This window comes from Hevea brasiliensis, chromosome 10 (assembly GCF_030052815.1).
Source record: "Hevea brasiliensis isolate MT/VB/25A 57/8 chromosome 10, ASM3005281v1, whole genome shotgun sequence".
In the NCBI taxonomy this organism is placed as follows: Eukaryota; Viridiplantae; Streptophyta; class Magnoliopsida; order Malpighiales; family Euphorbiaceae; genus Hevea; species Hevea brasiliensis.
The window spans coordinates 88,583,922-88,602,760 of NC_079502.1; the positions used below are offsets into that span (position 1 = coordinate 88,583,922).

Sequence of the window (18,839 nt, forward strand, 5' to 3'; positions counted from 1 at the left end):
ATCTTGGGAAAACGTCACTCTGATGGAGAGATCGCCTAAAGGCCCAAGCACCTCGGGAGATTATCTTAAATGGAGGGTCGACAGGACCGAGAACATTCAACTGTGAAATTCGAAGACAGTAACCCGCTCCGAGATGTCCTATTAGAAGAAACGAATGGCCATCTGGATGACTCACTACGAGAGGCTAATACTGAGAACTCACAACTGCAGGAACAAATAAAACAGCTGAAGGACCAATAGCAGAAACTTAAAAGAAGAGTAAGAAGACTTAAGGAAGAGGTAAGGGCCGAAAGGATGGGGTTCGAGGAGCAAGAGGTACAGTGGGAAAGGGAAAGAGACTCTCTCCAAGCTGAGGTAAAAGAAGCGAAAGTACAGAATAGTAAGTTTCAGGAAAAGATGAAATACCAAGAGGTACTCGTCGAAGAATATAAGCAAGAAAGTAAGAAGAAGAAGCTCGAATTGAAAGGACAGGCACAACTCATCGACGATATCTTGAAAGAGTGTGCTAAGGAAAGAAAGGAAAGGGAAAAACAAACTGCTCTCTATCAAGAGTTGAAAGAGAATGTGGACCAGCTGGAAAGAACGATAGCACGGGGAAAACAAGAATTATTACCTGAATCCGAGTACGCTCTGAAAGCATTCGACCCCGCCAAGCAAGAAGAAAGGTTATATGAGTATCTCAGAAAATGTCATCTTATTATAAAGAACCTTCCAGAGCCTAGGCCAATGTAAAAGATACGATGTACAAATTACTCAGTTAATGAAGTGATTTTTGGACCATTGTTTAGCAAAATTTGTGAATGAATAGTATGACTCCCGTAGGAACTTCCTCGCTAGGGTTATGTGAAAAATTGAAATGCGCTATATGGACAGGTATCATAAATGCGCATTCAATCCCGTCATTCGCAAATGACTATCCAACGTTGCCATGATAAAGTTGATGCGATTATCCTTTTTGCAGAGTTCCAACCTGGCTCTCAAATGACAATGTATCCTTCGTCCAGACCAGAACTTTTAGTTTCTTTGCAAAATTTAAAATTCATTTAAATTTTTTTTACCCTTACAGGAAATCAATATTGCTTCTAACAACGCAAGTCTGACCAAGCACACGGTTCAACCCCAGCGAGTGTACTTAACAAGATCTCGAACAAGAAGACTAATGGAAGACCAGGAACAAGTACAGAACCTACAGGGGCAAGTGTCTGAACTAAAAGACCAGGTTTCAGAACTTATGAAGATGATGAGGGAGATGTCCCAAAATAGGCCCACTTGCACCTTAACCTACCATTACCTCCCCCACCTCCTACAACGGTTGATTCTCACTACGCTTCAACCTCCTTCACTTTCCAGCCATCAATCCCGGACCCGACAGTCACTGTCAATCCGGTGACCATAAATAATGACCTACCTTTTTCCTATTACCCGGCTATCTCAAATGCCGAAGCTCACCCTTCAATCCCGATCCCTCCAGTTTACTCCACCCCTCAGCTCCCAGTTGGAGGAGCGTATCATACGGTGGAAGGAGAACATAGGGCGAGAGAAAACGAGAAACTATCGGCTCTAGAAGAAAGACTGAGGGCAATAGAGGGGCTGAACATGTATGGTTCAGTCGATGTGTCGTCACTGAGATTGGTGCCAGATGTGGTGGTACCACCCAAATTCAAGGTTCCGGATTTCGACAAGTACACCGGAAACTCAGATCCTCAGATCCACCTGCAACCTACATTGCCAAAATGTCCGCTTTAACAGAAGATTTATAGACTTCTCATTCACTTCTTTCATGAGAGCCTCCTGAGCAAACGAGATGGTGCATACAATTGGACAGGAGCAAGCTGCACTCCTGGAAGGATTTAGCCGATACCTTTCTAAAGCAGTACAAATTCAATTGTGATGCGGCACCCACAAGGAGGGACCTCCGTAACTCAGCACAGAAAGATCGGGAAGGTTTCAAGCGATGCCCAACGATGGAGGGAGAAGGTCGCAAGTATATCCTCCGTGACCGACAATGAACTCGCTCCTATTCTTCGAATCATTGAAGGCTCCCTACTTCAACCTGATGATTGGAAATACCTCCAACAGCTTCTCAGATATCATCCAAGCTGGTGAGAGAATTGAAGCTAATCTGAGAATAGGAAGACTACAGGAGTTGGCTGAGAACCCTGTGAAGAAGACTGCCAGCTTTGGCAAGAAGAAGGAGGGTGATGTACACTCTATCACCCGTCAGAATAATTACTCCCAGTTTCCCCAAAATAATTACCGGCCATATCCTTCTTCTCATGGCCAAACCATCGCCAACATTCCACCTCCTTTCCCTAATTATCCGCAACCACGCCCACAATATCCCCCACCTATAAATTTTCAACCAAGACCACCTCCTCCTCCCATTCAACCAAGACCACCACAAAACAACCCGAGACCTCCAAGGAACCCTGATCCACCTCTTCCCCTCCCTCTCAGTGAAATATACCGATACCTTGTCGGTATAAACCAAATCGTACCAGTCCCCTTAGACCCAATCCAGCCGCCATATCCCAGGTGGTATGATGCCACTGCCCGTTGTGAGTATCATGGAGGAGCACAAGGGCATTCAACCGACAACTGCGGGGCACTCAGAGGGAGAGTGCACGCTTTAATCCGAAACAGGTGGTTGAAGATCGAGGGAAATGGTTCCCTCCCCAATGTCACCTCAAACCCACTACCTAACCATAATGCGGGCAGTGGTGTAAATATGATAGAGTCTAAGGGAGAGGGATCAACACCAGAAATGGATAAGCTGGTTCCATACTTTGAGGAGATTTTTGCTGTAGCAACAAGGGAAGGCTACCTTTGCCCTCAGGTAGCGGAATTCGAAGAAAGTACGGGGTGTCCTTACCATGGAGGGGCAGCTGACCATGAGTTGCGAGATTGTAAGGGGTTCAGGCAAGAGGTTCGGAACTTATTGTCTCTCAAGGTTCTGAGATATCAGAAGAGGTCAAAGACGGAAGAGGGAGTGAACACCACTAGGTTCAGCCAAACTGCTTCTACCTCCAAGCCCAGAATCACCTTCTCACCCCCGGTAGCCTCACCGCCAGTAACGGTTATCCAAACTCCACCCCAGCTCCCCATCACCAATACTCACGCTGTCCCTTGGAACTATAACTTCCAAGTTTTCACTCAGGATGCGTCAAGCAGTACATCCACTCCCAGTCTCGCCTCACCTCCGGCACCACCAAAACCATGTTTCGCTCCTCACGAGCATTTCAGAATGACTTATGCTGGACCTACCAGCAACATTACTCCCCAAACTAGTTCTCGGCCCGTTATCGCAACAAAGTCCTCTCCACCTGAGCAAGAAGTTGAGTTTATAACTCGAAGTGGGAGGTGTTACGGGAACGAAGAAAGAGAAAAGAGGAAAGGGAAAGTAAAAATGGGAGAGTCATCAAAAAATACAGAAGAGGAGGTTGAGAAAGCAGGGGAAGTAGAACCTACTGAACATAAAGAAGAGGAAGAACTACTGCTCCAAATAATGAAACAGAGTGAGTATGATGTAGTGGAGCAATTGAGGAAGACACCTGCCCGAATTTCACTGTTATCACTGATCCTGAGCTCTGAAGTCCACCGACAAGCCTTGCAGAGAATCCTGGATCAAGCCTTTGTGAACCCCGACATCACACCGGGACAGTTTGAGAAGATAGTAGAACAAATCCAGGCTTCCAACTTTGTAGCCTTTTCTGAAGAGGAGGTAGATCCCGCAGGCTTAGGGCACAATAAAGCTCTGCATGTAACTGTGAAGTGCAAGGGTTGTATAGTGGCCAAAGTTCTCATCGATAACGGATCGGCCCTTAATGTACTGCCTAGCGCAACCTTAGCCAGGCTACCGGTCGACCAATCGCATATACGTCAGAGCGCGATGGTGGTAAGAGCCTTTGACGGTACAAGGAGAGAAGTACTGGGAGACATTGACTTGCCAATCCAAGTCGGTGCATGTACCTTCAACATCACGTTCCAGGTGATGAACATTGAGCCGGCTTACACTATGCTGTTGGGAAGGCCGTGGATCCATTCTGCGAATGCTGTTCCTTCAACTTTGCACCAGAAGATCAAGTACATTAAGGACGGCAAAATCATCACTGTAAGGGGTGAAGAAGCCATATTGGTTACCAAGCCGCAATCACTTCCTTATGTGGAAGCGGCCGAGGAGTCATTGGAGAGTTCTTTCCAGGCCCTTGAATTGCAAGACAACGGAAATGAGGGGGCTATGGCTATGGTGGCCAAGGTGATGTCAAGGAACGGGTATCAAGAGGGGAAAGGCTTGGGCACCGCACTGCAAGGAATCGTGGAACCTATACCGGCTATTCAGAAGATAGGCCGTTGTGGTTTGGGATATGAGGAGGATGCCCTCGTGGATGGGCGGTTCTGGATGAGGAAAATACTTCGGGATCAGAGGTTCGACCAGGAGATGGGAAAGATGAAAATAGTCCCGAGAATTACGGAGATCTTCACTAAACCGGTCATTCAACATCCGGCAAGTACAGAAGAATCACCCGATGATCCATCCATAGATGTCATCCAACTGGATTCCTTGTATGAGGCCCTAGTTTCGCCAATGACTGAGGGGCAAGAGCTGGATAACTGGACAACGGAGGATATCCCTGTACTCAATCTCGAGTAAAGTACCTTCGGTTATCTGCACTTGATCATTTTGTCCATAATGACAAGTGTAATACTGTAAATGGACCTTTTCTTATGGCATTAATATTAATAAATTGATAGCACATTTTAAATCTCTCTTTCTTTCCTTTTAATTCCGTCCTTATAACACGCTCTATTCTTTATTCATTCAGGACTATTCATCAATTAACACCTAATAATCCAATAGATTCAGAAATTCCTCTGGTTAATTTTGAAATCCCCATAACTGCCATTACTTCGAGTGATTCTGAGGAAGACCTTATACAAAAAGACAGTGAAAAGAACGAGCCCTCCCTCGTGCCTTGTGGAGATGAAACGCGCACCATAAACCTGGGCACGGAAGAAGAAAAAAGGGAACTTAAGGTAGTGGAGAGTGAAGAATTGGAAGATATGATCAGTCTGCTTAAGGAATTCCTCGATGTATTCTCTTGGAGCTACGATGAAATGGCGGGTTTGGACCCTCAGATAGTGACGCACAAGATTCCCTTAATCCCAGGAACGATTCCGGTGAAGCAGAAACTAAGAAGAATGAATCCCGACACACTGCTTAAGGTTCGGGATGAAGTCAAGAAACAGTATGACGCCGGGTTCTTGGAAGAGGTCAAAAATCCACAATGGGTGGCTAACGTCGTCCCGGTAATGAAGAAGGACGGAAGAGTCAGGGTGTGCGTTGACTACCGGGATCTTAATAAAGCTAGCTTGAAAGACGATTTCCCTCTCCCCCACATTGATATGCTAGTTGATAATGCTGCGGGATTGGGTAGGTGTTCGTGCATTGATGGGGCTTCAGGGTACAATCAGATCCCAATGGACGAGGAAGACAAGGATAAAACTGCTTTCATCACCCAATGGGGGGTATTTTGCTATCGGGTCATGCCTTTCGGGTTGAAGAATGCCGGGGCTACTTACCAACGCGCAATGGTCACATTATTCCACGATATGATGCATAAAGAAGTGGAGGTATATGTGGATGATATGATCATCAAATCCCGGGGAGAAGAGAGCCACGTTCAGGTGATAAGGAGGGTGTTCGAAAGGCTCAGGAAATACCAGTTGAAGTTGAACCCTGCTAAGTGCATATTCGGAGCTAGATCGGTAAAACTGTTGGGATTCATAGTAAGCGAGAAAGGGATAGAAGTGGATCCAGACAAAGTTCGAGCCATTCAAGAAATGCCGTCCCCAAAAACAGAAAGGGAGGTGCGCAGTTTTCTAGGAAAGTTGAACTACATTTCAAGATTTATTTCTAATCTCACTGCCAAAGCCGATCCTATTTTCAGACTACTCCGGAAGAACAACCCTACCCAATGGGATTCGGATTGTCAAAAGGCTTTCGAGACAATCAAGCAGTATTTGTCAAACCCACCAGTATTGGTCCCGCCTGTGGCAGGCAGGCCTCTGATCCTGTACATGGCAGTCCAGCAGAACTCGATGGGATGTGTTTTGGGACAACATGATGATACCGGCCGAAAAGAGAGGGCCATTTATTACCTGAGCAAGAAGTTCAATGATTGTGAGTCAAGGTACTCTTTCTTAGAAAAGACTTTGTCGTTGCTGTAGCTGACAAAGAAATCGCCTCAAACACTACATGTTGAATCACAAGACATGGCTTATCTCCAGGATGGATCCTATCAAGTATGTATTTGAAAGCCCATTCGTGCCAGGTAGGATAGCCAAGTGGCAGGTTATACTCTCCCAATATGACATAGTCTATATGACCCAGAAAGCGGTGAAAGGTAGCATAATTGCCGTCCTAGCAGAAAATCCTATCCAGGATTATGAAGCTCTGGATTTTGAGTTCCCTGATGAGCACATTAATGAAGTAGACTGCGAAGAAGGGGGGCCAGCCGATGTATGGGAAATGTATTTCGACGGAGCTGTCAATTTGTCAGGTAATGGAATTGGAGCAGTATTGATATCCCCTGATGGGAAGCACTTCCCAATAGCTGTCAAGTTGAGGTTTGACTGTACCAACAATGTCGCAGAGTATGAAGCTTGTGTGATGGGTCTATAAGCTGCTATCGAAATGGAAATCAGAAAGTTGGAGGTGTACGGAGACTCGGCTCTGATAATCTATCAAGTCAAGGGAGAATGGCAAACTAAAGATCCCAAGTTGATCCCAGACGTAAGTACTTACTGGAGCTGATTAAGGAATTCGAAGAAATCTCTTTCACTCATCTTAGCAGAGACAAGAATCAATTTGCTGATGCTTTAGCTACTCTGGCCGTTATGGCTCAAATGGAAGAAGGGCAGACAACTCAAGCATTGAGGGTCAAAGCAAGGGATGAGCCAGCTTATTGCTTCATGATTGAAGAAGAGCCCGATGGAAAGCCCTGGTATCATGACATCCCGGCTCATCAGAGAACTGCAGAATTCCCTTTGGGGGCAAGCAAAAATGAAAAGAAGATGATTCGAGATTAGCATTGGGGTACTTCCCAAAGGAGAAACCCTATACAAGAGGAGCTCCAACGGTGAATTATTGAGATGTGTAGATGCAAAAGAAGCAAAGAGAATCCTCTTTGAGACTCATGAGGGGAATTGCGCAACCCACGCCAATGGGCATATGATGGCTAAGCAAATCATGCGACGTGGGTATTTTTGGACCACAATGGAAAAGGATTGCATCGAGTACTTCCGGAAATGCCATAAGTGTCAGATCTATGCAGATCCGATAAATGTGCCACCTCACAAGTTGTTCAACCTCGTCTCACCATGGCCTTTTGCAATGTGGGGCATCGATGTGATTGGTCCCATCAATCCCAAGGCATCCAATGGGCACAGATTCATCCTTGTGGCCATCGACTATTTCTCCAAGTGGGTCGAAGCAACGTCATACGCTCACATCACACAGAACACGTTTCTCAAATTCTTCAGAAGCAATATCATCTGCCGGCATGGTCTCCCGAATGAAATTGTCACTGATAATGCCAAGAACTTGAATGGTCCGAAGATTCAGAAATTATGTGATCAATACAAAATCCGGCATCTCAATTCCTCCCCGTACCGTCCCCAGATGAATGGAGCAGTAGAAGCCGCGAACAAAAATCTAAAGAGGATAATCCGGAAAATGACGGCCACCTATAAGGATTGGCATGATATGCTTCCCTACGCTCTTCACGCATACCGAACTTCCGTGAGAACCTCAACCGGGGCAACTCCATACTCGCTGGTCTACGGCATGGAGGCAGTATTGCCCATTGAAGTTGAAATCCCTTCCCTAAGAATCCTGAAGGAGTCAGGAATTAATGAGTCAGAATGGATTCAGTCGAGGTTGGAACAGTTAAACTTGCTTGATGAGAAAAGGTTAGCAGCGGCATGTCATGGGCAATTATATCAGAGGAGAATGGCTAGGGCATTTGATAAAAGCGTTCGCCCACGCGAATTCCAACCCGGACTTGGTTCTCAAGAAAGTGTCGAACCAAAACGATCCACGGCAAATGGTCACCAACATACGAGGGACCCTATGTGGTTAAAAGGCATTTTCCGAGGAGCCTTGATCTTGACCCAAATGGACGAAGAGTTTGAGAGACTGTGAATGCCGACATCACAAGAGGTATTATGCATAAACGAGTGAAGGATGAAACCCAAAGGGCGCCCAAAAAAATAAAAAAAGTTGGGGTGAAAACCCGAAAGGGCGTCCCAAGAGCCAAAATGGAGAAATAAGGAAGGGGGTATGGAACCAAGGATGGAGAGGAAACCGTCACGGCATGGGACTTCAGAGAACTTGAAATAATGGCAGTTAAAAGACTTCAAAACCAACTATAAGGAATATGTGAGATCTATCCTTGTACCCTTCCTTTTCCTTTGAAAGTCTATCCCTGTTTTTCTTAAGGCCATAATAAAGTCATACTTTATTCCTTCTACTTTTGTTTTCCTGTTCACTCACTTTTAATACTATCCTTTCTCTTTGTTTAATGTGCTATTAATTAGTTAAATTTTTGCCATAAGATTTGAATTCGAAAATTGATAACCTCACGTACTTTATTATGAGATTTGCAGGGAATGGCCTTCAAAAAAAAAAAAAAAAAAAAAAAAAAAAACTAGGAGTGAAAACCCGAAAGGGCGCCTCTGGTCGAATGGACAAAAAGAAAGTAAAAACCCGCAAGGATGCTTTCCGTAAAATAAGAAGAAAGTCGGGAACAGAGGAGGGGCATTTGAAGAAATGGGGTCATAGGTCAAGTCTTGCAACTTCTTTTCCGTTAATCATCAGCCTTCGGTATCTTGTTAAGTACACTTCATCAGGGAAGAACTTCATGTGTCAGGGTTAGACTTGCCTTCTAAGTTGATTTTAATTTCATGCAATTTAAATTTCTGTTATCAACCTCTGGTTCTTTGATCTAAGTTGATTTTAATTTCATGCAATTTAAATTTCTGTTATCAACCTCTGGTTCCTTGATCTAAGTTGATTTTAATTTCATGCAATTTAAATTTCTGTCATCAACCTCTGGTTCCTTGATCTAAGTTGATTTTAATTTCATGCAATTTAAATTTCTGTCATCAACCTCTGGTTCCTTGATCTAAGTTGATTTTAATTTCATGCAATTTAAATTTCTGTTATCAACCTCTGGTTCCTTGATCTAAGTTGATTTTAATTTCATGCAATTTAAATTTCTATCATCAACCTCTGGTTCCTTGATCTAAGTTGATTTTAATTTCATGCAATTTAAATTTCTGTTATCAACCTCTAGTTCCTTGATCTAAGTTGATTTTAATTTCATGCAATTTAAATTTCTGTTATCAACCTCTGGTTCCTTGATCTAAGTTGATTTTAATTTCATGCAATTTAAATTTCTGTTATCAACCTCTGGTTCCTTGATCTAAGTTGATTTTAATTTCATGCAATTTAAATTTCTGTTATCAACCTCTGGTTCCTTGATCTAAGTTGATTTTAATTTCCTGCAATTTAAATTTCTGTTATCAACCTCTGGTTCCTTGATCTAAGTTGATTTTAATTTCATGCAATCAACCTCTGGTTCCTTGATCTAAGTTGATTTTAATTTCATGCAATTTAAATTTCTGTCATCAACCTCTGGTTCCTTGATCTAAGTTGATTTTAATTTCATGCAATTTAAATTTCTGTCATCAACCTTTGGTTCCTTGATCTAAGTTGATTTTAATTTCATGCAATTTAAATTTCTGTCATCAACCTCTGGTTCCTTGATCTAAGTTGATTTTAATTTCATGCAATTTAAATTTCCTGTTATCAATCTCTGGTTCCTTGATCTAAGTTGAGTTTAATTTTCTGGTACTTCAACTTCTGTTAACAATTTCTAGGTCATTAGTTCCCTAATTTCAAACACATAATCGTCCAAAATATGAGTCTGAATCTTTACATAATTCCTACACGGAAATTTCTTTCCTTTAATAGAAATTATGTAAAGAGGGGCAGCTGTCGACAGCATATTTTGGCCGATCCCCAAAATCAACAAGACTTTGAAACCGATCCCCAGCACTAGGTCTCCCTGGGCCAGCCAATGACATTTCCGATTTCTCTTTATTTTTCTTTACCAGATGACCATATTTCCGAACTCTCCTTAAAAGGAATTGAATCAATGCTAAGTCCTAACATTCGTTAAAGCCCTGCCGATCTCTCAAATCATTTACCGATCTCTCAAACCCGCTGTCGAATTTCCGGACCCATCGGGTATATCCCTGATCTCTGTTGATAAATGAAGTGGACTAGCATTAGATCTTTTCTTACCAGTTTTATTGCCGATCCCCTTTTCGGAAGATTAAGAGCTAAGGTTTTGTTTCGGTTTAACGAGGGTTCCGATCTTAAAATTTCAAGTTAAATTTTCAATTTTAATCAAGTCCCGTTCAGCATTTCTTCCCCACCGATCTCATGCTTATTGTGCTTTCCGATCTCTTACACTTAGATTAATAATTGCATTTAGATACTTAGGCAATTCAGAGATTTTCCGATCACATCCATTCATTGAACAAAAGAGACATTCCATTTCATTTCATTTTTTTTGTACAAGCTATTCGGCTGGGGGATCACCCCCAGCCTGATTTACATTTTGCTCACTCTCTCTCTCACCCTCGGCTTCCTCCTCACTGTCCTCATCGTCGCCCTCAGGAGCCAGGTCGGCCATCCAGGAGAAGTCCTTTCTGGTAGCGCTCGAGTTCGGCCAAGAGGTCCTTGTGAGCATTCACATAGGCTCCGGCTATCCCTGTCACCATCTCTTCGTCTTTCTCCTTAAGCTCCTCATCCTTCGCCTTAAGCTCCTCGTCTTTCTCCTTAAGCTCCTCGATGAGTTGGGCGACCTGAGCAGCTTCGTTGGCCTGAAGCGCCTGGACTTCTCCGAGAGCCCGATCCCTTTCAGCCAGGACATGAGACTGTTCGGCCAGCTTGTCTTCATAGTACTTCGCCCGTCCCTCAACTTGAGATATATAATCCCGAGCGGATGAGAGTTGGGATCGGAGGGAAGCCAATTCCTGATTTTTCTTCCCGATCTCCTTACCCAGACGCTGGACCTTTTCCCAAACCATGGTCTGATTCACCAGGCACTCCACATTCAGACTCATGGAGTGAGTCAAGATATCATCAAGGCTGCTCGAGGATAGCCTGTCCCGATCCTCCCGAAGAAAGATGGAAGACCCCAAGACTTGGGCAAAACCGGGGTTCTCCCGTACAGTCCGGTTATTCTTCAAAGACTCCATTAACTTTTGGGCGCCACGAGAGGAGGTCCTCCCAGAAGATTGAGAAGGCCCCCTTTCCGTGCTTGGAACAACTGAAAGAGTCGGAGGCTGCTCTTCCGATCTAGGAGGAGATCGGACAGCTTCAGTGGTCGGCAGATCCGAAGGTTGAGGCGGGTCTCTTTGTATCTCCCCAGGCTCATGACCGGGTGTTCGAAGCATTTCCGAACGCTTCATCTCCTTTACTTTCCGGGAGATCTCTCTTTCCTTCTTCCGCTTCCTAGAACCCTCACCACCCGCCATACCTGCACAAAGAAAAGGTTAGTGAGATCGCTAAGGTCGTGAGAACTGAGATATAGAAAATACCAATGCCGAGGTCAGAGAGCGGAAGTTCGCGGTCTTGGCCGGTGAGCAATTGAATAGTCCAATGGTGCAGCTCGGCAGTCACCGCATCCAAACAAGAATACTTTTGAGTGGCGGCCTGACTCTTCAGATCCATCACTATTAAACTTTCCTCCTGACTCAGGGTAATGTGCTTCGGAAGCAAGGGCCCCTGGTACCACTAGCTACGGGGGAAGTCCTCAAAGCAGCTCGGATCTTTGCTCCTCAGAATGAAGAAACGGTTCTTCCAATTCTTAAGGGATGAGGGCAGATCGGAAAAGAGCCCGCAATGAGGCTTCGCTGAAAAGAACCGATGTTCGTCATCCTTTCGGCGAGTTAGTGCAATGCCTCGGTGAACACCTTAGCCGTAGGTCTGATTCCCTTAGCTCGGCATAGACCTCTAACGCTACCAAGATCCGCCACGAGTTGGGGTGAATTTGAACAATGCATGCTCGGTGAAGTTTTAGGACCTCCTTATAGAAATCGTCTAGAGGGAACCTCAGACCGGCCTTTAACTGTTCCTCGTACACCATAACCATGTCATTCTCTTCAAAGGAGTGATCGACACGAAGATCGCCGTGGCACTTGATTAGCTCGTACGAATCAGGCCGAATGTTATATTCTTGGCTAAACGATTGCAGATCGGATTCTCGAAGAACCGACGGTAGCTCGTCTATAGGGAGAGTCTCTCTCCCTGAAGAAGGTGCGAGCCTTGATGGTATGACCCGCCCCCGAGTTGGAGCGGAGGCCCCGGGAGGTTCTTATTGAACGCTGGCATCGCCTCTTCTTCATCAGACGATGACCACGAGAACTGAATGGAAGGAGGGCTCGCCGCTCTCTGACCTTCGGCACCGCTCATTTTCAAAAGAAACAAAGAATTTAAACTAAAAAGAGGATCAAAGCCCTTACCGGAGTCTGATCGGCGTCGGAAGAACTTGAGAAAACGAGAGAACTTCGAAGTTGTGAGCAGGGGATTGAAAATGGAATGAGAGAACAACTGGCTAACCCTCCCACCCCTATTTATACTAGTCCGAGCATTTAATGCTCGCGAGGTTCTAGGCAGCGCATCGATTTGTGGGACTCGACAGCTGTTCTGACACTTCTCTCAAATATCCGAATGTTCTGAGATCGGTTAATTGGAGATCGGCATAATAAGTTAAATATTTTGAACAAAGGATCAGTTAAGTGTCATTCAGGTAAAGAACCAGATCGGATAATCACATTAGAGATCAGAAAATGATCAATGCAAAAATAATAAGATGATAACCGACAAAATAAAGTCTCTATTTTCAAAAGATCGGATTACATCATTTGGGCGATCTCTAGGGATCGGATTACACTAAAATTGGATCACATCATTTCTGAGATCTCTAGAGATCGGATTGCATTGAAAATAAAATACATCATTTGGGCGATCTCTAGGGATCGGATTATGATAAAGGTCTAATTACATCATTTGGGCGATCTCTAGAGATCTGATTACATTGAAGGATTACATCATTTGGGCGATCTCTAGAGACCAGTGGAACATCCTATCTAAAGGACCTATGTCAAAGCCTAGTCTCGTGGCTGAATCAAAAGAGGTGTTTGATCAGGAGACCAGCTATTAACATCGGATAGATGTACAGCTCAGATGGGGTGACTATGACTCCCATGAAGATGAGAGACATCGTCACCGATGTTACCACTCGAAACCAACCCGCTGTCGGAACACCCAATGTGGAGGAAAGACGCTGTCGGAACACCCAATGTGGTAAGAAGCCGAATAAACTCAGATGAGCGACTCGAGACCGGCACGATCAAGCTCCGCAATCCAGATCGGTCAATTGATCCAGTTCTCTCACCGTCATCAGACAAGGTTATTCGATCACCGGGATCGTAAATTTTCAGTCGGTGAGTAAAAAGGTCCATCGGAAAGGGATCAAAAGCCACAGTCTTAGCCGGAATTATCACGAATGCTTAAAACAAGTAAGAAGGAAGAGAGGAGAATCAGATGAAGGAAATGTCTCTGTTGTCAGGGGTATATATAGGGGGAAAACGAGCATTTATTGCTAAGCAGAAAACGAAGCGGACGCTTCGGGAATCGAGGGACAATTAATGCTTTGACCAGACTGGACCTGAAGAAGGGAAAAGATCGGAATAGTAGATCGTAAGGTGGGAGACCAGCATGAAAAGGTCGGAAAGAACATGTGAAAGAGATCAGAAAGAGGAGGGATCGGTAGGCAAAAAGAATAAGACAAATCTCAATAACCGTCGTCAGAATCAGAGCCGAGGTAGTTAAGGCGTTGCAAACGAGATCTCCACCGCACGCCTAAGAATCGCCCAATGTCGACAGTGCGGTGGTCTGTCGTGACAGTCCTGTACATCTCAATCTCCACCGTCGATCTTACTTGGAAGGACAAACCCGGAACCCTTGGATCAAGAGAGGAGACGACAAAACCAGCGTCTTTCGCTCTTGGCCCTCAGATCGTTCCGGATAAGGAAATTTGGAACCGTCAGATTGAAGGAAGAAAAAGACAAATATTCTGAAGAGTGATCTCAACCATCCATTTTGATTCTCTTTAATTCCTGAACATCCGATCATGTCCTTCGAAATCTTGACCCTCCATCTCCCTCAAAATAAATCCTGACCCTTCATGGAGAGCACCCGATTCCTATAAATACCTGCATGAAAACTGTTTAAGGGACGGACGAGCAAAAATAGACAAGAGGCTGTTATTATAGCAGAGAAACTCTGAAATTTCATTTAGTTTGTTACTCTGCTACTTAGAAGTGTCGATTGAAAAGGCTTTTGAAACTAGTTTTCAAAAGTGTTTTTCTTGAAAGGATTCTGAATACTGGAACTCTACATTTCCAGTTTGTTCATTATCTGGTCACACTCTCACTTTCTGCCTTTTATCACCTCGGTTTTCACTGTCCAAGCTCAACTTCATATCACTCGGTTCTTTCTATCTTGATCTGATCGCATTTTAGCTAAGTACCCTCCAGTTCACGAAGAACACCACCCTCAGGCCAATCAATCCGTTGCCTTATCACCATTCGACACCCCATAGTTATTTCAATAAAATTGGCTCCTTACAGGTAAGAGCTCAGTTTTATTAAGTGCCTATATTTACTTTCCGCATTTTCTTTGTTCTTTTTACATCTGTGACTTTCTTCAAGATTACTTTTGCACAAACGATCCCTAAAGAATGACACTCCCAAATCATCTCTTTAGTGATCAGTTCATTTTTATTAATCTTTATCATTTCTGAAAGCAAGTTTTCTAACTCCTAGTAGTATGTAAATGGTTGGGTAAACGTAGGTAACTGCAACTTAGAGGTCTCTTTTAAAAGAAAAAATATGAATAACACGTCAGGAAGATAGCCAAACTATTAGGCTGACGTAAACAGCAATTCGACAAGATGTCATAAAGCGAAATAGAACCAAAGTAAACAAAACAGAATAGATCGGATGTTAATAGATATTGGTAAAATGACTACATGAAAAGGTCAGTGAATCAAGTCTAGTGTTCCCCGTTCAGCCACAGGGTATCCAGAAACCTTATCCCCAGCATTTTTGAATGCCAGATTTCTTAGTTTTAGGTTCTTAGGACCCGTAGCTGTGGTTAAATTTTTAAAGGTCGGAAAAGTCTTTGTCCGAGTCCCGTCAAAATAGAAGAGGTCGGAAGAATCCTTATCCTATCCTTGCCTAAAAGTTTTAAATCAACAGTTAAAGGAGATCAGAGGAGAGTTCTTATCTGGTCTCCAACCCGAAATCCCAATAAAAGAAGATCGGAGGAGAGTTCTTATCCGGTCTCCAATCCAAAAATCTCAATACTCTTAAAGGAGATCGGAGGAGGGTTCTTATCCGGTTTCCAATCCAAAATTTTAATGAACCATTAAAGGAGATCGGAGGAGAGTTCTTATCCGATCTCCGATCCAAAATTTTTAATACATATTTAAAGGGATCGGAGGAGAGTTCTTATCCGGTCTCCAATTTAAAACCCCAATAAATATTTAAAGGAGCGGAGGAGAGTTCTTATCCGGTCTCCAATTCAAAACCCCAATAAATATTCAAAAGAGATCGGAGGAGAGTTCTTATCCGATCTCCAAATCAAATTTTAATGAATATGCAGAATAATCTCGCAAACAAAAGACATAACTCAACTTCAACTCACTAAGGTTGTCTCATTTACTTATGTATCTGGGTAATCCAAATGGTGAGAAAGCAAATATTCCCCTATATCAGAAGGGTAACATATTCATTCTAGCCTTCCTAACTATCAAATTTGAAAGTGTAAAGTTAAATCTACTTACCCTTGTTAAGGGACGAGGTGAGGTGCCTAACACCTTCCCCACCCGTTTACGGACCCCGAACCAAGAATCTCTATCTTGAAGTGGTTTCATTTTTAATTTATTTCCCCAAATGGTTTTCTTTAGTTTCCCTCAAAACTAAGGTGGCGACTCCTCACTCTTTCCCACTTCGGTGAGTGATCGTCCAGGCGACCGCAAAATCCCATTGCGACACCCATTGTTTTATCCACACTAAAATGACCTCCATAGTCAGAAGAATGACAATGCTCTAGAATGTTTCCTATTTCCTCTTCAGGCACGCATCTTCTAACTAGGCCATCATTACATCTCTTGAATAACAGTGGATCCTCCCATGTATAAAATTTCACATAATGCAAAAATTTCTTTTTCTATAGATAGCTCAAATCTGGTGGGAGAACTCCACAAGACAGGTAATTGACAAAATCTGCAAACCATGGCAATGCAGCAACAACAACTAGCAATTGCTCATTTGAGAAAAACTCATCAATTGGCAATTCCTCTTCATTTCCATCCTTACTCTCATACTTAATCCTGGATAGATGGTCCGCCACAACATTTTCAGCTCCCTTTTTATCTTTAATTTGTAAGTCAAACTCCTATAGCAATAGAAACCATCTTATCAATCTTGGCTTTGTTTCTTTTTCATTCATCAAATATCTTATGGTTGCATGGTCTGTATAGACAATCACTTTCGATCCAACCAGGTATGATATGAACTTTTCCACAGCAAATACCATAGCTAAAAATTCTTTCTCAGTGGTAGCATAATTTACTTGAGCATCATCTAGAGTTTTGCTAGCATAATAAATTGCATAAGACCTCTTCTCTTTTTTCTAACCAAGTACAACTCCCACGGCAAAGTCACTAGCATCACACATAATCTCAAATGGTAATGACCAATCCGGAGGTTGCATAACAGGGGCTGTTGTTAGAGCTTCCTTCAACCTATTAAAAGAATCAAAACAAGCGTGGTTAAAATTAAAAGGAACATCATGATTCAACAAATTTGTAAGAGGTTTAGCAATTTTTGAAAAATCCTTTATAAATCGCCGGTAGAACCCAGCATGCCCAAGAAAACTTCTAATTCCTTTCACTGAAGTTGGTGGAGGCATCTTCTCAATCACTTCTACTTTGGCCTTGTCTACTTCAATTCCTCTATGTGATACCAAATGTCCAAGCACAATGCCTTCTTGTACCATAAAATGACATTTCTCCCAATTTAGCACCAAATCTATTTCTTCACATCTTTTAAGCACTTTAGAGAGGTTAGATAAACAATTATCAAAAGAAAAATCATATATAAAAAAATCTTCCATGAAAACTTCCATAATTTCCTCAATAAAATCAGAGAAAATGGCCATCATACACTGCTGAAAAGTAGTTGGTGCATTACATAAGCCAAAGGGCATCCTTCTATATGCAAATGTGTCATATGGACATGTGAATGTGGTTTTCTCTTGATCACTAGGATGTATTGGGATTTGGAAAAACCCAGAATACCCATCCAAATAACAAAAATATGAATGTTTTGCTAATCTCTCTAACATTTGATCAATAAAAGGCAAGGGAAAATGGTCTTTCCTAGTGGCACTATTAAGCTTCCTATAATCTATACACATCCTCTACCCTGTGACAATTCTAGTAGGTATCAACTCATTATTTTCATTTTTCACAACGGTCTCACCTCCTTTCTTGGGAACTACATGAACTGGGCTAACCCAACTACTATCAGAAATAAGATAAATGATCCTAGCTTCAAGTAGTTTCAAGACTTCTTTCATCACCAACTCTTTCATATTAGGATTTAACCTTCTTTGATGTTCTATGGTAGCCTTAAATTATCTTCTAAAAGAATCCTATGCATGCACAAGGTGGGGTTTATACCTTTTATGTCATCAATGGTGTAACCAATGACTTTCCTATGTGCTCTTAACTCTCTCAGTAATTTTTCAACTTGTATATCACTCAAATTTGCATTAATAATGACAGGATAAGTTGAATTAGGTCCAAGAAAAGCATACCTTAATGTAGATGGAAGTGGTTTGAGATCTACCTGTGGTGCATCCTCTCATCTAGCAAAGATGGTTGTGCAACTTCATATTTCAATTCTTCAACTTGCAAAACTTGGTCTCCTACAACTTCTTGAGTAGCTTCCAAAATTTGAGCAAAAGCTGCAACTTCAGGATTTTCATCCTTTGTTGTTCTACTATGTACCAAACAATTCTCCAAAGGGTCCTCAGGATATCTTTCCTTAAATTCTGCTTCCACAATCTCATCAATAACATCTACCCTTAAACAAGGATCAACTCCATGATGTTTCTTCAAAGTCTGATTCAAATTAAATTCCACTTCCTCTTCTCCAACTTTTAATGTTAATCTATCGTTCTTTACATCAATTATAGCCCTTGCTATGGCTAAAAATGGCCTGATAGGTATGTGAATATCCTCTTCCATCTCAAGAACCACAAAATCCACAGGAATAAAAAATTTTCCAACTTTTAAGGGCACATTTTCCAAAATTCCCACTGGATATTTGATAGATCTATCAACTAGTTGCAAAGAAATAGTGGTGGGCATCAAATCTCCTACCTTTAACTTTTCACAAATGGAGAGTGGCATCAAACTTACACTAGCTCCAAGATCACACAATGCTTTTTCAATACTAATATCTCCAATGTGACAAGGAATAGAGAAACTTCCTGGATCCTTCAATTTTGGTGGAAGTTTATTTGGTAAGAGAGCACTACACTCCTCTGTTAATGCCACAGTTTCATAATCTTCTAATCTCCTCTTGTTTGATAAAATTTCTTTCAGGAATTTAGCATATGAGGGCAT

At 42.7% G+C, this 18,839-nt stretch overlaps 1 protein-coding gene across 1 annotated transcript; it reads right to left on the reverse strand.

Moving 5' to 3' along the window:
* Window positions 1-18,053: 18,053 nt before the first annotated feature.
* On the reverse strand, window positions 18,054-18,839 carry LOC131169397 (uncharacterized). Its single transcript, XM_058128617.1, has one exon. The coding sequence runs from the start codon at window positions 18,837-18,839 to the stop codon at window positions 18,054-18,056; it is 786 nt and encodes a 261-aa protein (XP_057984600.1).

Coding starts and splice junctions, on each gene's coding strand:
- LOC131169397 (XM_058128617.1), bottom strand. CDS start 18,839: ATGCCCTCATATGCTAAATTCCTGAAAGAAATTTTATCAAACAAGAGG.